Here is a 25720-nt window from a genome sequence, read left to right on the forward strand (position 1 = left end):
ATTTATTTCATTACGCTTGGACTGTGCGTACAATGTAAAGATATTTATTTTTCATTAAAATAGGAGGGATGGAATCTTCTTTTTTTTTATTTCATGGAATACAGGGTATTTCCTGAATACAGGATGGAACTAGAGAGAGTGATCAGTTAGGTCGTTTTAAAATAATAAAATTTGTATGGAGATATGTGCTATGTCGGTTGTTTCTTAGATTCGAAAGTTTGAAACAAACTAGACTCTTAAATAGATTTTGTTGAAATTCTGCTCTTAATCAACAATAATAAAAAAAAATTCAACTCATTTTGAAAAATATCCATGGACAACAAAAGTGAAAAGTAAATAATTTTAGTCTTATTATTAATAACTGGTCAAGTGTTGTTCGTACTCGTGCTCGTAGAGCCATAGAAGATGCCTTTGATTCTGGTATCCACGCAGTACGAAAACTATGATTCGATTCCTCTTCTCATTTAAAGGCAATGGTTCACGTCTCGTTGCTAGATTAGATATAGGTATGTACTAATCGCCAAACTGCAAGCATTTTCGTGATCTGCATAGTCGAATCAATCAATCAAATAGTACAAAAGTCCCATGAAGGAACTTTTAATTTTTTCAATTATCTAAGGGTAAGGTATGGAAAATTTTACGAAATTCTGCTACCGCTCACCGATTTTGCATAACCTCACAGTTTTGAAAAATTCTAACTCGAAATTTGGGAAAAATTTTGAATTTCCATCCAAAACTCGTAATATCTCCTTAATTATTCGTCACAGACCCTTCAAATAAAAACGTTTTTTGAACATCGGGTTCTGATCTGAAACATAGTGGGGTTTCAAGGGGGTAGCTTAAGTTCAGGAAAAGTTGTGGCCTCGGGAATTTCATCCATTTTTTTTAGAAAATTTCAGATTATAATAATGTTGTACTTCATCCGAATCAGCATAAGTAAAGTGGTCTTAGTTCATCAAATTGTGATGAATATACTGCGATATCTTCGTAGGATAAGCGCTCGAAAATATTTTTTTTTCTCCGAAGTTCCCTCATCTACCTAAAACTCCCATGTGATTATCTTACTTGCAAACAAATATTTCGATCCATAGTGATCTCAGAACATGAAGCGGAAGTAAAACGTCAGTACCCATTTAACAGGGTAACATTTCCCGACGGACATCATACCTAATTACTAAATATTAAAAAATATTAGCGTAATTAAAATTCCGGCTTTGTATACGAGCGAACATAGAACATTCAACGCGTTTTAATTGACATAAATTAGAACACGACACTTTGCCGCTGCGTGTAAATGATTTCACATTTATCTGAATATACGAACTCTCTCTGGAACAAGCCCATCTCGACATTTATGTTTCCATAATCTAGTATCACCAGTTGACACCGCGAATAGGCTTGAAAGAATGAGGCTTATATGCTAATCCGCTTATCAGCATTCAGAATGGGGCATTTTGTATATAGAAATAGGAATTGGAAAACAATACTCAGTTATTCAGTCGGGGCTTTAGATGGGATATGGCTTTTTTGTTGGAAATGAATTTGTCGACATTATTCACGTAATCATCTGATGGTTATAATTTGGTATTAGTGGGGAATTAAGTAGAAATTAATCTATTTGTTTTATTACCATTCGAAATCGACAATTACCTATTACATTTTTATGCCAATGTGTTCATTTGTTCATTTGGAGTCCTCTCAATGCAGGTCGGACGTCGAAATGCTGTGGTTTGTATTTGTTGGAAAATTATTAGGCCTCAATAAAAACAGCAAAGATCCATCTCTGTTTTTTTTTTGTTTTCCTATTTAAAAATGAATCTTATTCAGTTTAAACAACATTTCGGAATCTTTGTATATTGATTTATCCTTGATATTTTAAGATATTCTGTTAACCATTTTATGATATAGTTATACTTTGAAAGCCATTGTGAATTCTTTAAGATATTCAGAATTTCATATTCCAGACTACTTTTTATGCCTTGAAATTGGTTATTCAGACGAATGAATAATTCAATTGCAGGCAAGATGTTTGGAAAAAAATTGTTTTTTTGAAAATTATATAATAAATGGAACGATGTTATTCATTCATCTGATAAGATATGGATTCATTTTGTTTGTGCTATGAAAAACCCTTTTTTGTATATGGAACAAAATTTGATATGTATGTTTTTTCATGCCTTCCCGATACAGGAATAAGATGTGAGTATATTTTTCAGTGTTTGTGATTTTTGGGTTAACTTATTCAGCTTCGTTTGGGTTTTCGTTTCTCTAATAGTACAATTTGAATGCTAACATATTAAATTCATCAGGGGCGCACCCACCATTTTTATCGTATTCGAAATAACTGTTGGCTCATCCACCAAATTTGATTCATTTCATTCATTAGCTTTCCGAACAAATTCTGTAAACAATACACGATGAATAAAAATTCCATTGACACTAAACTAAAGTTGAGAGTTGGGAAAATCAATCATGTTTTACTTCAATATTTCAAAATGGGATTTTATGAGATTATGTTTTACTTCGCTCATTAGGGATTCCTTTTGATCCACACATTCATTGTTGAAGAATAATTTCTTTCATTATTGCTATTTATTGCGAGGCGACAAAAATACGACAAAAATAATTTTCAATGTTGTCGATAAAGACCTTGGTGGAAATTCATATCTGTTTAAAAAAGTTTAAATTTTCAATTTATCACAATTTTTTTGTATTGAAAATTTGGAGGATACGATAACAACTAGGCAAATCGAAATTGGAACTTGGTTTTGATGCTAAACATATCTGTAAAATTCAAATGGGGAATATTGAAAAATTGATAATTCAGATACTAATTGAGCTAGAACCATGCGTTAAAAATATTCAATTCAGTACGATAGCATTACGTTCCAAATAGTATGATGAAATATGTGAATTTTTCCAAATTTGACTCCTTTATATTTTGACTTGTGAATTCTTGGAGCGTACCTAATCCCCGGCGGTATCACAATTGATTTGCGTTCTAAATTTCATGCCAATTATTCGATTTTTGACTTTTTTTAAACTACAAAACGTATTTTTATCCTCGAATTATTATGCAGAGCTGCATTTTTGCAAATAATAATCTTACTGCTATTTGTAGCGGTTCCGGCATTGTTTTCGTTTAGCAATTTGGCTATGTTTGATCTCAAAAAAACTGATCGAATCATCAGGAAAATTATAAGTGGTCCCTGACTTTTACACCACAATAGGAAGAGAGGGGACTGCCACATACAGATTGCGGTGCATTTGTTAACAGTATCGAACAGCTTGTGGCGCCATCTCACGGGATTGTACCCTTTTGTGCCTCTTTTACTAGCAACCCTTTCCCAGAAAATTACATCTTCCCAATTCTTCCAGATACCGACAACCAGAGAGTCATAATCCACGTCAGAGACATCAACGACGAGCCTCCCTACTTCATCAACCGCCCCTTACCGATGCAGGCGGTGGTGCAACTGAACGCCGCCCCCAACACCCCCGTCTTCACCCTTCAGGCCAGAGACCCAGACACCGATCACAACATCCACTACTTCATAGTGCGCGACAGGACCGGCGGCAGGTTCGAAGTGGACGAGAGGTCTGGAGTTGTCAGGACGAGAGGTACGGACCTGTTCCAGCTGGACATGGAGTATGTGCTCTACGTCAAGGCTGAAGATCAGAATGGCAGGGTTGACGAGAGGAGGTTCCAGTCTACTCCTGAAGAACGGCTTTCGATTGTTGGTGGCAAGAGGGCGCCACAGTTCTACATGCCGAGTTATGAGGCGGAGATACCTGAAAATCAGAAGAAAGATTCGGAGTGAGTGGGATTTTGAGGCATATTTTTCGATCTAAAAATTTCTACATGATAATCGTTGTATCTCCTGAAATATTGGTAACTGGCCCCTCAAACATAAACGTTTTTTATAGATCGAGCTGTGATCTGAAACATATTGAGGTTTCAAGTCCGTATCTCACCTCAAGGAGAGTTGGAAATCTCAAGATATTCTTGAAAATATTATTGAAAGATCTTCAAAAAAAAATTTGATAATATTCATCAAAATTTTTTAGGAGATTTCAGTTGACAACCTATAATTGCTGGAATAATAGACTGATCTCAGAACTGCTAGCATTTACGCAAACTACGTAATCGTATAAGTCGGTATGATGGTATGAAATTCTGCTGTGGAGATTCTTAATTTTTCATAAAAAAATTTTTTTTTTCAAGGTACAGGTATGGAAAATTTGGGGCTAATTTTTCGATTTGAAAATTTTTGAACAAGTGCGAAATTCGGCTAATTGGGTATCGTTCATCAGTACCGATTGTTCGTGGACATAGTATATGAGAAATTGAACTCGAAATTTGAAAAAAAAAAACCGTAAAAATTAAATCTCTACACAATAATTGTTATATCTCCTTAAACATTGGCCACAGCCCCCTCTAAAGATGTTTTTTATAGATCCAGATGTGATCTAAAACATATTGAGGTTTCAAGTCGATATCTTGCCTCAAGGAGAGTTGGCAGCCTCGAAAATATTATTAAAATGTTGAAAATTTCAGTTTGAAACCCATAATTGCTGAAATAATCAACTATTCTCTGAACTGCAAGCATTTTCGTAATCTACGTTATCGAATATATGCATATGATGGTATTAAATTCCGATGTGAGAACTTTTAGTCAGAAATTTTTTTTCCATGTTCAGGTATAGAGAATTTGAGACTAATTTTCCGATCTAAAAAATTTCGGGCATGTGCGAAATTCGGCTATCACCGCATACATATCATTCTTAGACCTCACAGTTTATGAAAATTGGAACACGGAATTTGAAAAAAAAAACCGTAAAATTGAATCTCTACACAATAATCGTTATATCTCTAATCTTTCCAAAGAGGTCCCTGATTTCGAAACTTCAGCTCACAAAATGCATTTCAGACCATCCAGAACAACATAGGTTTCATATCTCCCTATTGATCTGTGTACTTACATTGTTGTAATAGAACCCAACGTCCTCAATTATTATCCGATATCAATGGAATTTAGTAAGTAGTAGTTTAACTGAACAGTTCAGAGCGTAGATGATCCCAATTGAAACTCAGCTTTTTCACATTAATGATTAAGGGCAAAGGCATAATTGAAATACCTGGGATTTCAATATTTCGCATTTCTCTTGTCTGCTTTTAATGAAATTTTGTATGGAAATTCAGGTTAGGACAGGTTAGGTTAGGTTAAGTTGCACACGCGTGAATTTTTTTTTAAACTGGAAGTTAACTGTCTTCGCTCATAAGGGCAGTCATCTCAGATATACATATAACCAATAATTTCTTTCAATGACACCAATCTCTATAGATCAATATTGAAAGAAAACTGAGTTATAGAATTTTCCATAGAAATAATTCAATTCCTGAGAAATTTCCATTTGCTCAACCTTACTGTTTTTGATATCCGTTTATATTTTCAGCATAATATCCGTGAAAGCCAAATCTTTTGCTGACAGAGAAATAAGGTATACCTTAAAAGCGCAAGGGCAAGGAGCTGGTACTTTCAATATCGGCCCAACATCTGGAATTGTGAAATTGGCGAAAGAATTGGATTTCGAGGACCTGAGGCAACCTCATGTTTATTCACTCACTGTTACTGCTACCGAGGATTCTGGTGGATTTTCTACTTCGGTGGAGGTAATATAATTTTATATTTTTTCGTAGAAAACAAATTACTTGTGGAGCCAGCGAGCCGTGGCATCACTTAATATTGACTCAGTTACCATTACATTGAAAATATGCTCAAGAAATGTATATGGATTAAAGCATTTGCTTTTATAACGGGTGTTTTTTTAGAGCTATAGAACTTTAAATTGCAATAAAACAACGATGGATTATTCGATTGACATGAATTTTATTTATCCGCAGGATAATCTTGTGGCATTACATTTTGAATATGATTTCTGGCATATGACCGCCACGGCTAGCTCGGATGTAGTCCAATCTGGACGTCCAATTTTCGATTACTTTTTCCAACATTTGTGGCCGTATATCGGCAATAACACGGCGAATGTTGTCTTCCAAATGGTCAAGGGTTTGTGCCTTATCCGCTTAAAACAATGACTTTACATAGCCCCACAGAAAGTAGTCTAGCGGTGTTAAATCACAAGATCTTGGAGGCCAATTCACAGGTCCAAAACGTGAAATTAGGCGGTCACCAAACGTGTCTTTCAATAAATCGATTGTGGCACGAGAGGTGTGACACGTTGCGCCGTCTTGTTGGAACCACAGCTCCTGGACATCGTGATTGTTCAATTCAGGAATGAAAAAGTTATCTAAGCTTATTGTATGACATCTACGATTTATTCAGTTCGACTACCACTTACCGCTACAGCCATTTATTGCAAAACGGCGAGAGCAAATTTGTACACCTAATAGATTTATTGGACCAAAACTTTTCATGGTAATTTCCGGACATTCAATTCTGATTGGTGACAATAATTTAGACATTTTCATAGCAAAAATATATGAAACACTTAATCTCCAATTGAATGCGATTGAACATATATTTTATAAAAATCAACAAAATTTCAATTAAAAGAAAAACATCAATCATCCGGATTATCAAAAAAATTGAAATTACAGGTCAGAAATGATGGATGATATGAAATTGACGACTTTCACATATCTGAACGAACCTGTCAGAAATTTTTTATATTCACCGAATGAAGTTATATGCATTAAAATTCAATATCATAGTTGAGTTCCACGGTTCACAAATTCAATTGTGGAACTGAGCAAATTATATTTCATACTGCTATAGTATCTGACTGAACATTTATCGGAAATATTTGTGTTTGCTTTCATCACTGTTGTTTGAATTGGAAATTACGCAGTAGAGTAAACACAGAATAATTGTCCCCAATTGATTTTTTGAGACAACATCCTGAATATATCCTTCCTGCATTTCCTGTTATGTCCTCAATAAGTAGGAAAACTCATATTTTCGAGAAACAAATATACCTGTTAATATTTGGAAGTAATCTTCGACTTTTTTAAGCTTCATTTTTCTTTTTTTTCGCAATCCTTTTCTATTGAATCCTGATCTGAAATAACAACTGTATTTTCGAGTTGTATATATTCCTTTAATACATGAAACTGTTTCATATTACAACCTAAAAAAAATTCAATATGGTTTTTATTTTTTTTTTAATTCCAATCTTTTTTTTTTTCATTATTTCCGCTTCTACATGCAATCTTAGCGACTATTTTCTTCACTTTGTTCGATAAATCTCCCCTAATCCTTCCTATTTTTCAACTTATTCAACACAAATATAATTTTCTGTACCTCAATGTGAATATAACCTTCCTCTCAAGTGAATTTTTGGTAACTAGAGTATTTGATTCTTTAATTGTGAGCTTAGTGTCGACTCCATTCTAATATGTTTTTCATTTCCAGTTAACTATACGAGTCACCGACGTAAACGACAATGCACCAAAGTTCGAACTACCAGATTACCAAGCTCACAATGTGGACGAAGACATTCCTCCTGGCACCAGCATCCTCAAGGTCAAAGCAATGGACGCAGACAGTGGTGCTAACGCAGAAATCGAATATCTGGTTTCTGACGACCATTTCAGTGTGGATCCAAGCGGCATAATATCCAACAACAAACAATTAGACGCCGATAACAACAATGCCTATTATGAATTCGTCGTAACAGCTAAAGACAAAGGTGAACCAGCTAAAACTGGAACGGCAACTGTAAGAGTTTACACCAAGAATAAAAACGACGAAGAACCAAAGTTTTCTCAACAAGTATACACTCCTAACGTTGACGAAAATGCAGGTCCCAATACTTTAGTAACTACAGTTGTAGCATCAGATAAGGATGGAGACAATGTGAGATTTGGTTTTGTTGGTGGTGGTACAAGTGCCGGACAATTTGTAATAGAAGAAATAACTGGTGTCATAAGATTACACAGTAAATCAATAACTTTGGACAGAGACAAGTATGAATTGAATGTGACAGCCATGGATGACGGCGCTTGTTGTGTGAATGGTGAATCCACAATTCACACTAGCACAGCTGTTGTGGTGGTATTCATTACTGATGTAAATGACAACAAGCCAATATTCAAAGATTGTGGCACTTACTATCCAAAAGTAGAGGAAGGTGCACCAAATGGTTCACCTGTAATAAAAGTACACGCCACTGACGAAGACAAAGGTGTGAATGGACAAGTTAAATATTCTATAGTACAACAGCCAAATCAAAAGGGTACGAAATTCACTGTAGACGAGGAGACTGGAGAAGTGACTACCAACAAAGTATTCGACAGAGAAGGAGATGATGGTAAATTTGTATCTATCACTGTCAAGGCTACTGATCAAGGCGAACCGTCATTAGAAGGAGTTTGTTCGTTTACTGTTGAGATAACTGATGTTAATGATAATCCACCGCTTTTTGACAGACAGGTGAGAATTTTCGATAAGGGAAGATATAGATATCATGAAACCATAAAGAGGTTCTTCCATTATTTGCTATTCATGTGATATTTTCAATTCCCATCAGCAAGTTTGTGTGACTTGTATGTGATATCTTTTCTCATTCATCAACTTATTATTTTCATTTATCTTTTATGTACAGAAATAATTTTGATTCTATAAGTTGTTTGTCTATTCCCATTACCTTAGAGTTTCTAAACTTTTGTACTGAATACTTCATTTCTCATAACTTAATATTCATGCTTTCATTTTCATTGTATCTAATTTATTCCTTAATGGGTAATATTTTCATAATCACCATCATTTTGCAATTTCATTCATTGAACTTTCAGCAACCAATTGTTAAGAGTAGGTATAGAATTCAGGTTATACTGAATTTATTATCATATTTTTTTTGTAGAAATACGTGGAAAATGTCAAGCAAGACGCAAGTATAGGAACAAATATTCTCAGGGTATCTGCATCTGATGAAGATGCGGACAACAATGGTGCCATTGTATATTCACTTAGTAGTGCAGATAGCCAGAGAGCTGATCTTGAGTACTTTGAAATACAACCCGAATCAGGGTGGATAGTTTTGAAAAAACCTCTAGACGTAAGTATCCACAGCTCATAAGATGCGCCATAATTTTAATAATAATAATAATGAATAACTATGTGTGATTGGAATGGAGAAAGTGTTTTGTGTGACAACAAACACCATATTTGGGCTTGATGGGTTTAATAAACTTATGAATTGAGATGTTGTCGTTACCATCAAGTTCCAGATTTGGTGTTCAGATTCGTTTCAGCGATGCTGTGGAGCAACAGATGGCCATCCCTAGGTACGAGTGGAATAGCGCTTCTTTCTTCATTTTCAGTGCACCTTACTTTCAGTTGCTCTCAACAACCGGCCCTGTAGGCCGATTGCACTGATCTCTATATTTTATTATTCGATGAGTTTTTTATACGGCACACCTTGCATAAACATTCAGTATACTCATACTGTATTCTTGAACTGTTTTTAGTTTTGTACTGGCCAATTCACGAACTCAGTATTTTTGTCATTTTTTTTTTTAGATCAAGTGGTTTAACATTTGGGAGAGTTCGTTAATTGGCTTAACCACAAAACCTACTCAGTTATCCTTTTATAATTTGGAGTAGCAAGGAAGCTGTTTTGTTTTTGGGCCAGCTACAATGCTGGCCAGCGGCAATTTTTTCTCTACAGTGGTGCGATTTTGAGGAGAGATGATTTTTGCAGCCATCGTTTTTGCAACTGTGTTTTTTGATATTTTTGAGTGATTTTTTGCAGGAGGATTTAACTAACCATTTAAGTATTTTGGTCACGAGTGTCGCAGGAGGTTGGTTTTTGAAACCCATGGGGTGGGCACTTCTTGCGACACTCAGACATTGTGACATTTTTAACTTGTGTATGGGGCGGCGTACTAACACAATAACCGCATTCCGAACGATGCGAAACAAAAAAATAAAACGTCCAACGGTTTTTGAAGGTCGTTAAAAAAAAATTGGACCAAGAAGATTTTTGCACATCCTTGCTCCCGCCCCAGCCCACTTTTTTAAAACTTTTTTTGCATGTGATGCCTGCTTAAAAAGTTTTATTTCGATTCAATTGTTATGTACTATAGATTTTAATTTCGTTTTGTTCAAATGCACCTTTCTGTTGTTCGGCGTCGAATTCGCCCACATGGAAACAGGGATGCTACTCAGTAAGTAGGTGTCCGGCAACCTAACCCTATCAAGTATCATCCAATGCAGAGTTGTCAGGACACCATAAACGAGCTTCGCCGGTAGCCGCCCCTTATTCCAGATTTAGGTACCATTCGTTGGAATTTGGGAGATTCTGGTTGGTTGGAGCCAGTAGTTTGGAGTTATATGAGTGGAAAATTTTGTTTTTTTGGTCGAACATGACGAGGGGTAGTTGTGATCGAGGGAATAGGGGGCGCGCGTGCCGGTTTTTGCTAATTTTCCAATTGATTTAAGTTGTGTGATTGAGTTATAATTTGGTTCATATATTCTGTTGATTGAATGTGTTATGTTTGGTTTTTCCCACGTGCCCTGACCTGACCGTGCCCGTATTTAGCGAGACAGGTACCGACTGCGCGTGCGCGCATCGGACAAAGGAGTACCACCCTCCTCCGCGGACGTGGACGTAGAATTAGACGTGGTTGACAGGAACAATAAGCCGCCTTTGTGGGACAACAACTCGTACGGCCCCATTCACATCAGAGAAAATGTCACAGTGGGTACAATAGTGACTTCCGTGAAGGCCAGGTTGGTATAGCTGCGTGGTTGCGCAGCGAAAACAGCGTGGCTCCGGCCGCGGATCGCTGAAGGGTGGGGATCAGTGATTGAGAAGGCGCGTGAGGGGTAAATCCAAGGCCGGCGTCACGTATTCCCAACCTCTGTCCAATCACAATCCGCCCATTTTCCATCGTAAAGTTAACGAGTGCTCTGTTCCCGCGCGTGGCAGCGGGAGACCTACAAGTTGGAGGCCACTGCCCAAGACAAAGGCTTTCCCCCCTTGTCCCGATCTGTGGAGGTGCAGATAGACGTGGTGGACCGCGCGAACAACCCTCCCGTCTGGGATCACGTGGTGTACGGTCCGATCTTCATTCGGGAGAACCTCCCGGTCGGGGCTAAGGTTGTGTCAGTCAAGGCAAGGTCTGTCCAGAGATAAAAACTTATCCGTGTGCGCTGTGCGGTAGCACGACGCTGCACGGCGCCCTTCGTCTGTTTGTGCACGCTTCACCCGCGGGGCAGCACGGAAGCCCACGCCTGAACCACCACCCCATTAACGACACAAGAGGGTTTCATGGGTTTAACAGCAGCAGCGTTTAATATCAGCCTAGATTTTTGGTCGGACTAGGGTTTGGTGCTCTTGATCTTACGACTTTGCAAAATGTAATAACTCAATTAGGATGTTAAAATTACAGAGTTAGGACCATTGAAATCAGGCGATCAGTTTGGACTGAGCCACCGTTTCGTCTATATATTTAGCCTTTATCATGGCTACAGAAGGAAACAAACAAAATAGGTATAGGATGAAGTAACAAATACATAGGCGTACGTTTTTGTTTCCGCCGTGTTTTTTTCCGAAATTCGAGTCTTCATTGTGAAAACTGGTTATCCATTCATGATTTAAAGTATTGTCCATCGCTGGCCACTACTTTCTTCCATAATGCGGGCAGCGTACGAATCCCGCATTGAAAAAACTGGTCATATTTTGAAGCGATCCACGAATCGATCCAATTTGTGTGCCTTTGATCGAAATAAGTGATAGTCCGAAGGAGCATTGTCTGAAGAAATAATACGACTAATGGGGTAGGACCTCCCATTTCAACGTTTCCAAGTATGTTTTGACCACTTTCGCAACATGAGTTCGAGCATTGTCATACTGTAAAATCACTTTATCATGTCTCTCGTTGTATTGCGGTCGTTTGTCTTTCGATGCCCGGCTTAAACGCATGAATTGTGTTCGATAACTATCGCCTGTGATTGTTTCATTAGGTTTTAACACCTCATAATACACTACGCCGAGCTGGTCCCACCAAATACTGAGCACGACTTTGGAACTGTGAATATTCGGTTTGGCTGTCGTCGTGGAAGCATGGCCGGTATATTCCCATAATTTTCTGCTCTTGGGAATATCGTAACGAACCCATTTTTCATCTCCAGTCACAATGCGATGCAGAATTCCCTTCCGAGAATAACTTTATGGTGCAGACACAAATCGAATAATATTTCGATGGTGTTATGTTCACAAATACCTAAGCTTATTGTATGACATCTACGATCTATTTATTTCGACTACCACCTATCGCTACCAGCTACAGCCATCTATTGTAAAACGACGGAAGCAAAGTTGTACACTTAGTACAATCACTTACTCCAACTCATACCTATCTGGTTTATTTTTTCTGTAGCGTTGATGGAGTTTGAATATATAAACGAAACTTTGACTCAGTTCAAATTGGTCGCTGGATTTCAATGTAATTTGAACTTTTATTTCTGTTCTATCAAGGTGATTAGTAGACCAATTTCACCAAAGCCAAATTCATGTTATTGTGAGGATTTTTTGTCTTCATTTATCCCAGGTTCAAAAGAGAACATATTTTTACTTACACTAGATTATTCAATGTTTCACATTCTGTCGTAAAGGTATAATTTATCATTTAAAGGCCAATAGAAAGGAATTGTCGAAAATTGTTGAGGTTGTACGTCAACTGTCATTTAGTTTGTTAGTAGTAGTTTATTTTGCATAACGCTAATAACTAATATCTGGTCAAAAACCCAAAAATACACTGCAACAACCACTGCTTCACTCTGATTCGACTTTTTGACCACTCATTCAGATTGCTTTATAATTTCCTTGAAATGACTATAAGAATTACGTTTTATTGATTACCTACATTCTTTCGAATGCCAAATCATTTTACAGTGAAAAAGTACTAGTTTCAAAATATTGTTCTTCTTTCAAACTGATCAATTTGTCCCTTTGTCATGAAAGAAAATAAATAGTATGTTTCATTCAAAATGGTGAAGTCGGTCTACTAAAAACCAGTACCTATTTACTTTTTTCAAATATAAGTAATATAAAATAGATATGTATATCGAAAATTCATTGAGTTATTCATTTTCAAATAACGTTAATTCTGACTACCATATCACGAATATAATAACATTGAAAAATCTCAGGGGAAAGGTTTTCTTTATATCAATTTTTACATTTTCCATTCAGTTGAACACTTCGAAAAATTCGAATGCAATCAGCAGCTGCCATCAGAACGTAAAGCCAATTATTTTCAAATTTCAAACATTTTATGTGTTTTTTAGTTTTTATAGGTCATTTTATTTGTACTTGGCCACAACACAAGAATTGGTAACAGTTGAATCTTTATATTTCAAATTATAATTTTGCAGGACCTTCACTTGAAAACTACCTTGTCACACAGCTCTCAATACAAAAACAACAAGAATTTTCAGCTTTTGCGAGATTTTATTAAGATAGGTCTAGAAATCAGTGAAGAACTCCAGGGAGCTCTGCTTTATCACATCATCATTTTATTCAGTGCTTTCAAGATATCCCAATTGTTAAATTTTTTCTTTCTAATTATATGTCAAAAATATATGTCGAAGTAGTTCATAACGCATCAAATGAACTATGTACATCTTTTGATGGTGGTTGCTAGATTCGATTCGAAACAATCAGACAATGTTTCTTATTCTTCAATATATATTAATACTCAGTGCATGGAAGTACTAATGGCATAACGATTAATTCACTAACAATAATAAAATTCACATGAACTAGTTGAGCACGTTACAATTTATTAATATTCTTTTGACTAATTAAATATTAACTCGAACATAATCAATTTTGTATAGAATTTCAATATACCCTCCCTTCCCTTCACTTTCATAGGAAGTTTATTGTTTTTCAACTTATGTTTTCTCGAATTTACCCTTTATCTTAGAGTTCTTGGATAATTTAGTAGAATCTTTTTATTTTTGTTATGAATTTAAACAACTTACAATGATTTTTTCTGTGATTTCCATACTTATACATAATACAAGTGATCTTTCAATATGAATAACTATTTTCGAATCAATGTTTTCCATTTAATTGAATGCATCTCTACAATTCTTATTTTTCTTCAGTTGATCTTATTCTATTAGTGTATTTAGTATTAACGTCTCTTTTATTTCTTAAAGTATGATATTAACTGATTTTAGTGTGTTTAATTCTGCTATACCTTGGCAATTTTTCTTTTGTTTTTTCGCATAACGTACTCAACTAGAAATATGAGAAATTTTTTGCAGAATGAACTTTTCTCTCTGGGTTATAAAATTTATTCAGACGTCAATGGAAAATTTTAGTATGAATAAGGTTAGGATTTGACGTTGGTATACAATTTTTGCTGCTCATCGTGTCGTCGTCTTCAACTCCAATTCCTAGTAGTTCTGGGTGTGTTTAGTCCTTCCTGTTGTTCCTTATTGGGACACTTTGAATGTTGTTGATGCGCTGACACCACACGCAATAACTCACATTCAACAGCTTGGGGCAAAGGGTAAATGCATACCTCAACAACATTCGGGGTCCAGTTCATCATTTCCATCATCCATCGAAATTTTAGATTTAGTTTATTATATTCATTGATCAAAAATTTGATTCAACTTCTTGCTCATCACTTCATACTTACTCTAGAAGAGAATTCAAAACCTTAGGTAAATCAGGAAATTGAATCAAAATTTTGAAAATATTGAGTAAAAAAATCATAACTAAAAATACTTCTGAGATAATTTCAGGACAAACCTCATTGGCAGTAATTTACCAATTTTCGAAATGAGTATTTTTCGCAATCAGCACCTAATTTGAAATTATTTTTGCATGGAGAATCTAGTCATAAATTTTAGAAGGTGCTGATTTATTCCAAATTTTTTTAGAGTAGGTAAATTAAATGGTTGCATGATGCATTTTTTCCGAGAAAGAAGTTTTTACTTTTTAAGTATCCATGGTGAAATTTTCATTGGTAGGACAGTGAAAATCAGGTTTTTTTTGGAATATTTTTATCAAAATTTTGAGTTCATCGGAATTTTCTCGATATTTTGTAATTTTGTGTTTTTTCACCATGAATACTGCAAATTTGGTTAAATTATCGGTATTTTTGCATGCGGCTGATCAGTTTTTGTAGGCCATATTGTTTTCATTTGAAAACATTTTGCTTTTTGTTCGTGACACAATTTTTAGTTATGAAAAAATACATGCCAACATTTTTAAGGCAACTTTTGGGGTTGCAGTATAGATTTTTCATAATTTTCATTCATATAGCTCCGGAATCGAGAACAATCCAACGGTATTTTACCGTTTGATGCCTGGATCTACTGCGCAGACGAACAAGTTTCACACCTTCTATTTGCAACAGAGGCCTGACAATGGTTTTACATGGGCTGACATCAAAGTCAATCACCCACTTGACTATGAAACTATAAAGGAATATAATCTTACCATACGTGTAGAGGTGGGTACCCTCATTTCATTAGGTAGGGTTTTAATACAATTATTTAAGGAGCCAAAAAAAAAATAATAAAAAAAAATTTTCTCTAAATCTGTGATTATTCTATTCATTCTTCCACATCTTGTAGAACAAAATCGTGCGAGAATATATCAGAAACGCACAGTTTTCATGGTTATATTTTATTATTATATGTTGGTACTCCGAACTTTCCGCCACAGCTTTATCTGTCAATTCATCAATTTGCCTTAAAGAAATTAGTTCTGCCAACCAACATTTTTCAATGCAAAAATCACTAAATGATATTTATGGAAATATTTCATTAATTTCAATAAAAATGCAATGAATTAGTGAAAATAATGTATAATACTCGTACAGAAGGCTCATTCTACCACTCGTTCATTCAAAAACTCGCCACTTCGTGGCTCGTTTTTGAATTTTGAACTCGTGGAAGAATATCAATGCCTTCTGCACTTGTATTATAAATAACTATTCTAGCATAAAATATTTTGTCTTTGCTCACGTTGATCAATACCTGGCATATATTTTTTATGTTCATCATGCTCAGTGAATACTGATGCAAACGGGAGATAATGTTCACTGAAAAAATCTCCTGAAGTCTTGATAACTAATTCATTGTCCGATATTTTCAAATTAATGAGTTTCTGATCGAAAATAACAATTTTATAAAATAATGGATAATTAATTATGTTTGAGGTAAAATCAATAATCTTATAATATTATAAGATCATTGGGTAAAAATTTTTCAATCTGAATAATTGTGAGCTTAGAATTTATCAGAGTATTATAGAGTATCAAAGTCGATGAGTCTTGTTAGTTTCTGTGTCCAAAATTAGCAAGTGTCAGATTATATTACCTCTATTTTGTTTTAGAATAATGGGGCACAACAGTTGGCTTCTGAAGCAACCGTTTACATTCAATTGGAAGATGTGAATGACGAAATACCCCTTTTTACTGAGAGAGAACAGGAAACAGTGTTAGAAGGAGAACCCATAGGAACAAAGGTCACTCAAGTGAATGCCATAGATAAGGATGGAACTTTTCCTAATAATCAGGTATATTTTCTTGTTAATAATATTAATGTATCTTTCAGTAATTGGCTTGAAGGCGAGGTTCGAACACAAAAAAAAAATATAATGAATTCTAACTATCCAGATTTATTTTTGAGCATACTGCCTAAAAGTTACCCAGAAGCTTAGAAGTTTAAAATCATTGAGACTGCGTCAACAATACTTTTATACTGGTCTAGATGCGGTTATTCTGAATGAGAAAGGAAAAGTTAGATGATTTTGGAATCAATATTAGTTAGCAGCGTAAATATAGGACACATAGTTCTTGAAGGGATATAATATCAGAGAGATATTTTGTGAAATGCTCTTCCGGAAAAAAATGTCTAAATTTCACTTGTAGTTATTGAGTTCTTAATTTGAGCATTGAATAAGAAGCATGTGTACTAAATATGAACAATATTATACAGCGTGGTCCGCTTGTTATGACCCCAGGAAGTGTGGAATTCATATCTCGGTAACAAAGACAGTTGTGAGAGCCAATAGAAGTGATATATCTAGAACCACCTTGATGCCCTCTATTTTTTTGAGTTTTCCGTTTCTTGATGAAATATCCTGTATAATTTCAAATATTTACTTAAGAGGGGTTTATACCGTTTCAGCGATCAGTTCAAAAAATAGTAAGCTTTCTTATACGCTAGAGACCATCGATTTATTTGTGGTTTTCACTATTATTCATTATGTAGAGTTCGTCATTGCGGAAAGTACTCATTTATTAATGTTTCATTAAAGAAAAAATATATGCATGATACAACTTTCCGTACAATCATTTATTTTTGTTATGAATTTTCACATGAAAATATTATACTGAAAGCTTTGTCAAATGCTCAAAAAACGGTTCTTCTAAAATTAAAAATAAAGACGTAAAAACGCATTCTGAATTCTTGTATTTGGTAGAAAAAGACAGTGAATCATAAGAATATTTGGAATTGCTTAATTCATCCTGAAAAAAGGAGGGATCTCAAAAACGCTGAGGAGGGGGAGTAGTTAATGGTTGGAAGAACACGAGAATGCCTCGTGGTATAAACCCCTCTCAATAATACCCCCATTTATCTATATTATAAATCTTGGATACACAGTCGCATTTGGAAATATGCCAAATAATAAGACAAAGGTGGTATTCTTTGGCCCAGAGACTCCATAGTTGTCGAAAACTTCTTCAGAAAGCACACACTGGTATGGAATTCATTTTTCTCCTCAGAATTCCTGAACTTTTGTTGTTTGAACTGTTTTTATATCTCGCAGACACATTCAAGCCCACTGCACCGTAAACCTGCAACGTTAACGCATTGTTCTTTTGTTTCAGGTGTATTATTATATCGTGGATTCTCCGCGTAATGAAGGCAAAGACTTTTTCGAAATAAACAAAGAAACGGGCGAAGTGTTCACGAAAGTTGTTTTCGATAGGGAGAAGCAGGGAGCTTACGCTCTCGAAGTGGAGGCTAGAGATGGGGCACCTTCTGCCAGACCGAACAGCGATAACGAGCCAAATTCAGGTGAGTTATTGATATTTATTACGAGAAATAATGAGCTAATTACGGGATTGACTCGTCAGTTCTTTCCTTGTTTTTTATGCCAATCGTAGTAGAGAAACTTCTGTAAGTTTTTTCTTTGCTATGGCGTTTCAAGAATTGGATTGATTTGGTCTTCACTCGATGGAAATAACAATTGTTTCGCTAGGCGAAAGCTTCTTCAGATTTTTCCGTTTCAATAACTGAAATACGTACAGAAAGTTATCAAAAACGACGAGTTGTTAACTTCCACTTGGTGTTGTACTAATATTACAATTTTATTAGGTCTACTTCTTTGTAGAGCTTCTAGGAATATTGAGTCATAAGTTTTATTTTCGGTATGTAGATCTTCAAAATTGTGGTTGAACTTATGTATTAATTCTAATAAGTGATAGGAATATGTAGATTTATTCTTGCAGTTGAGGAAACTCTTCAGATTTTCATTGATTCTGATCTGAGAAGATCTTCCTCTTTATCCAATGTATGTATACTTTTCGGCAATCATTACAGGTTCACTTATATACTACTCATTTATCATCTTTTGATGTAGTATCTTTATTGTTTTTGATGAATTTACTGAGGTTTGAAAAGGTTTGGAAATAAGTACTTATATTTATCGATAAGATATATGCCAATTTTTATGGAATACATTTGGTATGAGACATGGAAATGTATTTGAAATTTTATTTCATCTTGTTTTGTAGTTTTCACTCCACTTAATTTCATAATTATATTGATGGTTGAACCTGAGAGAATCTGCGAATTGAATGAAATAGTTGAGATACTACACATAACTTAAATTTCAAATTATCTTATACAGAGTGTCTCAAATTCTAGTACCAATTAGTCGTTTCTGGAGAACTGATTCTATTGGAAATCAAAAATTGAGATTATAATGTTATTTGATAATTCTCTACTGAGTTAAGATTTTCTTTGCGACCTGAGTATTTCAAGTTATACAGGGAATGAAAAAAAAAATTTTACATACAATCTTCTCAGATATGACTAATTATTCGATTTTGTACAATTTCTCATTTCAAATTATGCATTATTCCAAATAATTCATAAAATAGCAAAGATCAAAAACTGAAAGAAACGGAAATAATACAATCCTAATCAGCTTTTTGTTCATCAGACTCATCCTCAATATCATAACGTATACCACCTCCACAATTTCATATTAGAAGAATGTGGAAATGTTGTGCATCTTTTGAATGAAAGAAATATCGTCACAGGGTGTTTTGAATATTGTGTAGAAATTATGAAACAATCTGACTATAAAAATAATGATAGTGCTCAAACATGATCATAAGGCTAAATACAATAATTTCTTAGATATTTGTGATATCCTTCATTCTTGATTGATATCCGAATTTCTTTCATAATATTCGACAAACTTTATGATGATATTTCTTAAATTCAAAAATTGTAACATATTTCCACTTTTTTTTCAAAAATGTGAAGACGATTCACATTTAGGATAGGTATAGAGAAAATGAATAAATACTGACTAGGTACTCATTTTCAATTTTTCAGATTTTTCTATTGGTATTTTAAAAAAATATATGGAGTAATGAAAGAGATTAAACAAAGAATCTTTAAGAATCGAATTCTTAATTATATCAAAGGAGAAAAGTAAAGAAAGATTTGTTTTTGGAAATATAATTTTCATGACCTGTATAACTGTATAACTATTCAAGTCACAAATATAGTCAAGTTTAGCAAAGAATATCGAATGATATTCACCCAATATTCTCAATTTACGGAATTCAAATAAGCCAAATTCTCCAGAAACTCGAACTTGAAAAACCCTGTTTTAATCGCAAAAAAAAATAAACGAGAAAATCCAAGTGTATTTGTCAAACATACGGTTAGGTAAATAGGCGTGAAATAAAAATATAATACTTATAAAAGGCTGTAGCACTGCCTCCTAAACAAGTCGTGAGCCGCCACTGCTCGCAAATGCAATACAAAATTACGAAGCAGTCTCTTGTTTTCCTGCTTGAAAAAAAAAATTCTCCCGTTGGTTCCCGTAATCAACCTCACCAAGAAATTTTTTGCTAAGCGCGCAGAGAACCCAGCAGCAAACCGTATTTCATACGGAAAAATATTTCGTATTTTTCGCCCCGCAGTGAACGCCATTCCTGCAGCTTCAAACGAGAAATTATTCTCTATTAGGTTTCTCGGAATTTATAGGCACTTTATGAAGCGTTCGGAACTCGGTTTTCCAGAGTTATGCAACAAATTCACCGTGGGGTAGGAAATTCGTGGAAATAGTGACCTCCGTTTTCGCTGGGTACGTTCCGGTTTATATTCGATTTGACGCGAGAAAACTTCGTGGCATTCGGGATAGAATATTCCTCTCTATTTAATATCTCTATATGTTCGTCCAGGCTGATGCTAGTAGGTTTTGGCTTTGTGCTTTCCATTGTGGTTTTTAGAAGCGAAAAATCGAGATTATGTTCTACTCTGAAGGTGTTGGCGAATCGTAAGGACTTTACTCGATCAGCTCAAGGTGATGAGTAAAAAAGAATCCTTTTTCCGTAAACGTCAAAGAACTTCACGTTCGACTTCATCATTATTTCATTGTCTACTATTGAAATATTATTTTCCATCTGTAGCTTTTACCACCGGCCTTTAGCGTACAATAAAAACTTTTAAATAGTCGAGTCATAAGTATATAATGAGCTATTTTACTCCCCCAATAGCAGGAGAAAAGTGAGTCTTTTACTGCCTTGAGTAAAAAAGCATTTCCAACTCAATTGAAGATTATTTCATCATTTTTATTTAATAGCAACATTTTCTTCGATATTGCTGCCACCGCTAATAATATACAAATAGATATGTTAGTTGATCAATTTAAATATTTGGTATCGTAATATTCGTCCCTTTCAATTTGTTGGAAGTTGAAGATTGGTTTTCCTTTTCTGAATGTTTCCTGACAAGAATCCTCCCAGCAACTATCTCCTTATTTGCCAATGAATTTTTGAACATAACTCTCTGAAACACTACTAGATGTCCAGTGGCCATGGCGTTTCATAACACTAATATCATCAACTCTATCGGACAGCAAGGATGTTGATGAACACCAAAAGCATAGTTTATTTCAACAAAATGTTGGTATTCTTTAGAAATACCGAAATGGTTCATCGCAAGTCCTGGACATCATCTGTAGTCAGCACTATCTCATCTTAAGGTATCAGCAATGCCCACAAATTCTACTTCAATTCAAAATGCTAATGAGTTTGACTAAGAATAATACTGATGTCATTATTTTTCATCCCAATACTGGCAATTATCATAGAATTATGTGACCAAAGTGTAGAAGACTTGAAATAGTCCGCTTTTCCGTCAAAATATACTAGTAATATACTTTTGCTATGAATTTCTATTTGTTCCATCATAGATGAATCATAAATTTCCTTGAAGGACTTTTCGTAAATTTGTTATGAATTCAACAATATGGATCTTTCGCCGAAAAAAATTATTGGATTTCAATAATCCTCACTTCATGAACAAGAGCGTCAGGTAGAAAAGTGAATTAAACTTTTCACAAAGAACTTTCTGAATTCCTTTCCATCTATAAAATGGAGATTCCTAATATTTCCCCAAGTGGTCTTTGTAATCCAGTTCTTTTATAGATCTGATTTGAAAATGAGTCTCGCAGATGGAATTTATTTTCATCGTTGATAATTCGATTTCACTGCTTGAGCAGTGAAATATTTCTTTGAATTGTACATTCGTAAATGAATTTTCATGAGTTTCGGGATAGATAACGAACTCATTCGAAACTCGGCCTTAAACCACAAAAAAAGAAAAAAAATTATTGAATCATCGATATTTCGTTGTCCTACTATTACTCTTCTAGATGTAGCTGATTCTCTTCATCTATGTATATTTACTGTTATGCAAACATGTGAATTGTCAGTAAAAATTTCAGTATCATAACTATTGTTCTGGTGAATTTTCTTCAATTTTGAATTCTTGCGTTCAGTGAATTTATACGAAAGAACAATATTTTGGATGAATTTCGTGCAAAATAAATTAATTTAGTTTCTTCTTCTTTCCCTTTTTCATTCCCTGGAAAGATGGTTGAATGTGTGGATAATGAAGAATTTTCTCATAGATATTATTAATAGTTTTTGTACTATAGGAACAAACTTTGAATCATTCCTCACCTGATCTAACAATTTCAAAGTGAACTGATATTTCAATGGGCAATTCAGCTTCGAAAAGTTCTTCGTTTCCATTGAACCACATGGCAACATCGACTGCAGATTACATGGATACCAAATGGAGTACCCAAAAATGAGGCTAGTGTTGGAGTCAACGACTAAGGAATAAGAAAAGAAGAACACATACTTCATATCTGTCATTCATAGTTTGCATTGTATTTATTGTATTGCTTTGCGCTGTTGCCAACTTGTGCAGCTAAAACGAAGCGATTAATGGAAATCTCAATTCAAATATTAAATGCATAATAATTAAGTTTGCATTTGCAGTAATAACCCATTGGATGTTTTTTTAATTTTTTCTACTGCTCTTCGGATTGAGAGCAATGGCATCATCTGTCAGAACACCTCATAAATTCATTTAAACCCCTAGACAGCATACCAATTTGTACAGACCGTTCCATTATGTTTTCTGGAAGACCATATTCCTGTTTTTATGTCATCAGCTCACCCATCATCCATTCTACGCGCGTATAGACGCCAATATTGTTTTATTTCGATTTTTGAATAGGCATCCCCTTATAGTGAAAAAACCGACGTTTTATTTGGGCGCTATAAAGCCCCCCGTTGTTGCGTGAAAATTTAGAACAGTCGTTTGTCATGCCACCGTAAAATGGAAAATAAAATCCGAATTAATATTCGTTTTATACGACTTTGACTCGAATGATAAATAGCGTAGTAGGGCATAGACAGATGTTGGCTCATAAAAACTCTATGATTTGTGCTTAGTTTTTCGGTGGTATAGGGTATTTCACAGTTTTATAATGTCCTGAATTGCTAGGAGGATATTAGACGTTTACCATCTTGGATACCTAGATTGTTCGTCTACTAATCCAAAAAATATATGTTTAAAACTCTTTTTTTGTAATTTATAAATTCACTCATATTTGTTCAAGGTCGTCTTCTACATCTAAATTACAATAATTGTCTTCTCATTTCGAAATCAGAAGAATGTTTGTGCACTGATTCTAATCCTACTTCGTTCTATGATCAGCAGCGAACATAATATCTGTCAAATTGACGTCAACTTGTACCTAACTACCTAACCTAACCTTTATCTATTCTGCAACTTGATACGATTGTCATTCCATAAGCTATAAAAATTGACTAACAGGCCAATTGAAAAGTCTCCGGTCAACCATAGTAAAACACATTTTTTTTGGCAAAATTCAATTTTATTATGCAACATAGTTGCCTTCGAGAGCGATACAGCGATTATAGCGATCTTCCAACTTTTCGATGCCATTTTTGTCTTTCGCTTCAAAATAGGCCTCAGTTTCGGCGATTACTTCTTCATTGGCGCTCAATTTCTTTCCAGCGAGCATTCTTTTGAGGTCTGAGAACAGGAACAAGTCGCTGGGGGCAGATCTGGCGAATACGGTGGATGCAGAAGCAATTCGAAGCCCAATTCATGCAATGTTGCCATTGTTTTCATTGATTTGTGGTAGGGCGTATTGACTCGATGAAACAGCACCTTTTTTATTCAAATGGGACCGTTTTTTAACGATTTCATCCTTTAAACGATCCAATAACGCTATATAATAATCGCTGTTGATGGTCTAGCCCTTTTGGAGGTAATCAATGAATAATATACCTTGCGCATCCCAGAATACTGATGCCATAACCTTGCCAACAGCCTGAATGTTGTGTTTTTCCTCATTTGGATTCGGTTCATAATGTGCAGTCCACTCAGCTGACTGTCGATTGAACTCCGGAGTGAAATGATGGAGCCATGTTTCATTGTCACATATCGACGTAAAAATTCAGGTTTATTGCACTTAATCATCTCCAAACACGTTGTTGCTTTCTATTGATGCTGAGCTCGCGCGGCACCGAAACAAATCTGGAAAAGCTGAGATTATGAAAGTCTGTTCATTTGTCCTTCACTTGTTATAACTCACTCGATTTATTTTTATGCAGATTTAAGATCGAGTACATTTTTCTACAAATAAACGTCTACTTTTGTTCTTAATTAATGTTGTTTCTCGTTTCTTTCGTATTGGATTACGTTTATTTGCATGAGCTCTCAAGCTCCCTGAGGAATGATCTCATGATGATAATTCTTTTCCAGAATTTTAAGGACGAGAGGACGGTTATGGCAGTGTTTAAATTCCATTCGTAATTCCTCGCTGACTTTCCATACAATGTTTCGTACACTGAATGAGAAAGATTACGTTATGCTCATAATGACCCTGATTCGGTCTGCTGTTTTAATTTTCATCATATCTCGTGAATTAAGGTGGACAGTGGTGGACTCGAGGCATTCAGAAGCATCAGTTCATCTCAAATGAAGAGAAAATTTAGAGTTTTTATAATCTATATGTTGGTTCGGATTATATTCAACTTGGAACATTGTTGAACAAGTTGAAAATTATGTAGCTAACAACACATTTGTTGTAGCGACAATGTGCTGATTTCAGCTTCTAGTTTCAATCTTCAATTCAATTAGCATGAATTTCTACATGAAATGGAAAAAAATCATGTCTCTAATTTGGTGTAATCTACAGGATGAAAGGAATGTGAAATAAAGTTACCGTCATAAGCGTTCCAATATTTCAATACCATGGAATTTAATTCATCAAATGAGTTGGAAAGTGAAATATTTGGAAATTTTCATGACATTACAAAGGGACAAGGGATTGTAGAAACCCTACGATAAATCCAGTTACATGTACAATATTAATTTTCATTTTCATGCGTCATATTTATTCAAATCACGAACAATGGGGAGTCATCACAAGTGGAGAGCCAAATGTACTAGGGTATCCATTGAAAGGTCAGCAGATACATAAAGGGAATATTGACTTCCTAAAGTTTCATAGGAGATGAGAGGTTTTGATAATTAAGATGATAAGTTTCAGTCAGAATTTTCAATAAGATTTGAAAGATCTTTCAGCAAAAACACTAAATATATGGCAGTTGAAGTTCCTTTCATCCTCCCTATCAGAAAATAAAGCCTATTATATTATCTTTCCACTCACAATTCCCTGTTCAATACTATCATTCGATGCTGTCAAGAAAAACACAATGGAATTTGAAATACTCATTTGAGTGAACCCATCATTATTATTAGTCATTGAATCGGGGACTGCAACTAATTTCATTTTTTGTTCTTAACTCTACCTATTCATACAAACCTAGGGAGGCCGTCGATACGGTTAACGAAACCGACGACATCCTTAGAAGCCTTGGCTATTACTTCGTGAGTATCCAGAACTGACTTTCCCATGTGATTGATTCTTAGGCCAGTCAGCCCCGGACATTTGCACACTGTGTGTTTCTACCTCTTTTCCACAGAGCCTGCAGATATCATCTGCTGACTTACCCATGCGGTACAAAAGGTTTTTGCACCGACAATGTCCTGTCAGCAGTCTCACCTTTACCCGAAGC

General features: G+C 35.1%; 1 protein-coding gene across 8 annotated transcripts in view; it reads left to right on the top strand.

Annotated features, from left to right (window-relative positions):
• Positions 1-25720, top strand: part of LOC123679232 (neural-cadherin) — a 473272-nt gene that overhangs the window by 122292 nt on the left and 325260 nt on the right. For 6 of the 8 annotated variants that reach the window (XM_045616701.1, XM_045616693.1, XM_045616698.1 and 3 more), the window contains 9 exons: positions 2191-2199; positions 3379-3817; positions 5458-5674; positions 7437-8456; positions 8887-9081; positions 10957-11147; positions 15316-15505; positions 16393-16575; positions 17894-18083. In XM_045616701.1, the coding sequence (XP_045472657.1) occupies positions 2191-2199; positions 3379-3817; positions 5458-5674; positions 7437-8456; positions 8887-9081; positions 10957-11147; positions 15316-15505; positions 16393-16575; positions 17894-18083 (2634 nt within the window). Of the gene's footprint in view, positions 1-2190; positions 2200-3378; positions 3818-5457; positions 5675-7436; positions 8457-8886; positions 9082-10566; positions 10758-10956; positions 11148-15315; positions 15506-16392; positions 16576-17893; positions 18084-25720 lie in introns of all 8 variants that reach the window. The other 2 variants (XM_045616696.1, XM_045616700.1) reach the window with 2 other exon arrangements.

The sequence above is a fragment of the Harmonia axyridis genome, chromosome 4 (genome assembly GCF_914767665.1).
Source record: "Harmonia axyridis chromosome 4, icHarAxyr1.1, whole genome shotgun sequence".
Classification (NCBI taxonomy): domain Eukaryota; kingdom Metazoa; phylum Arthropoda; class Insecta; order Coleoptera; family Coccinellidae; genus Harmonia; species Harmonia axyridis.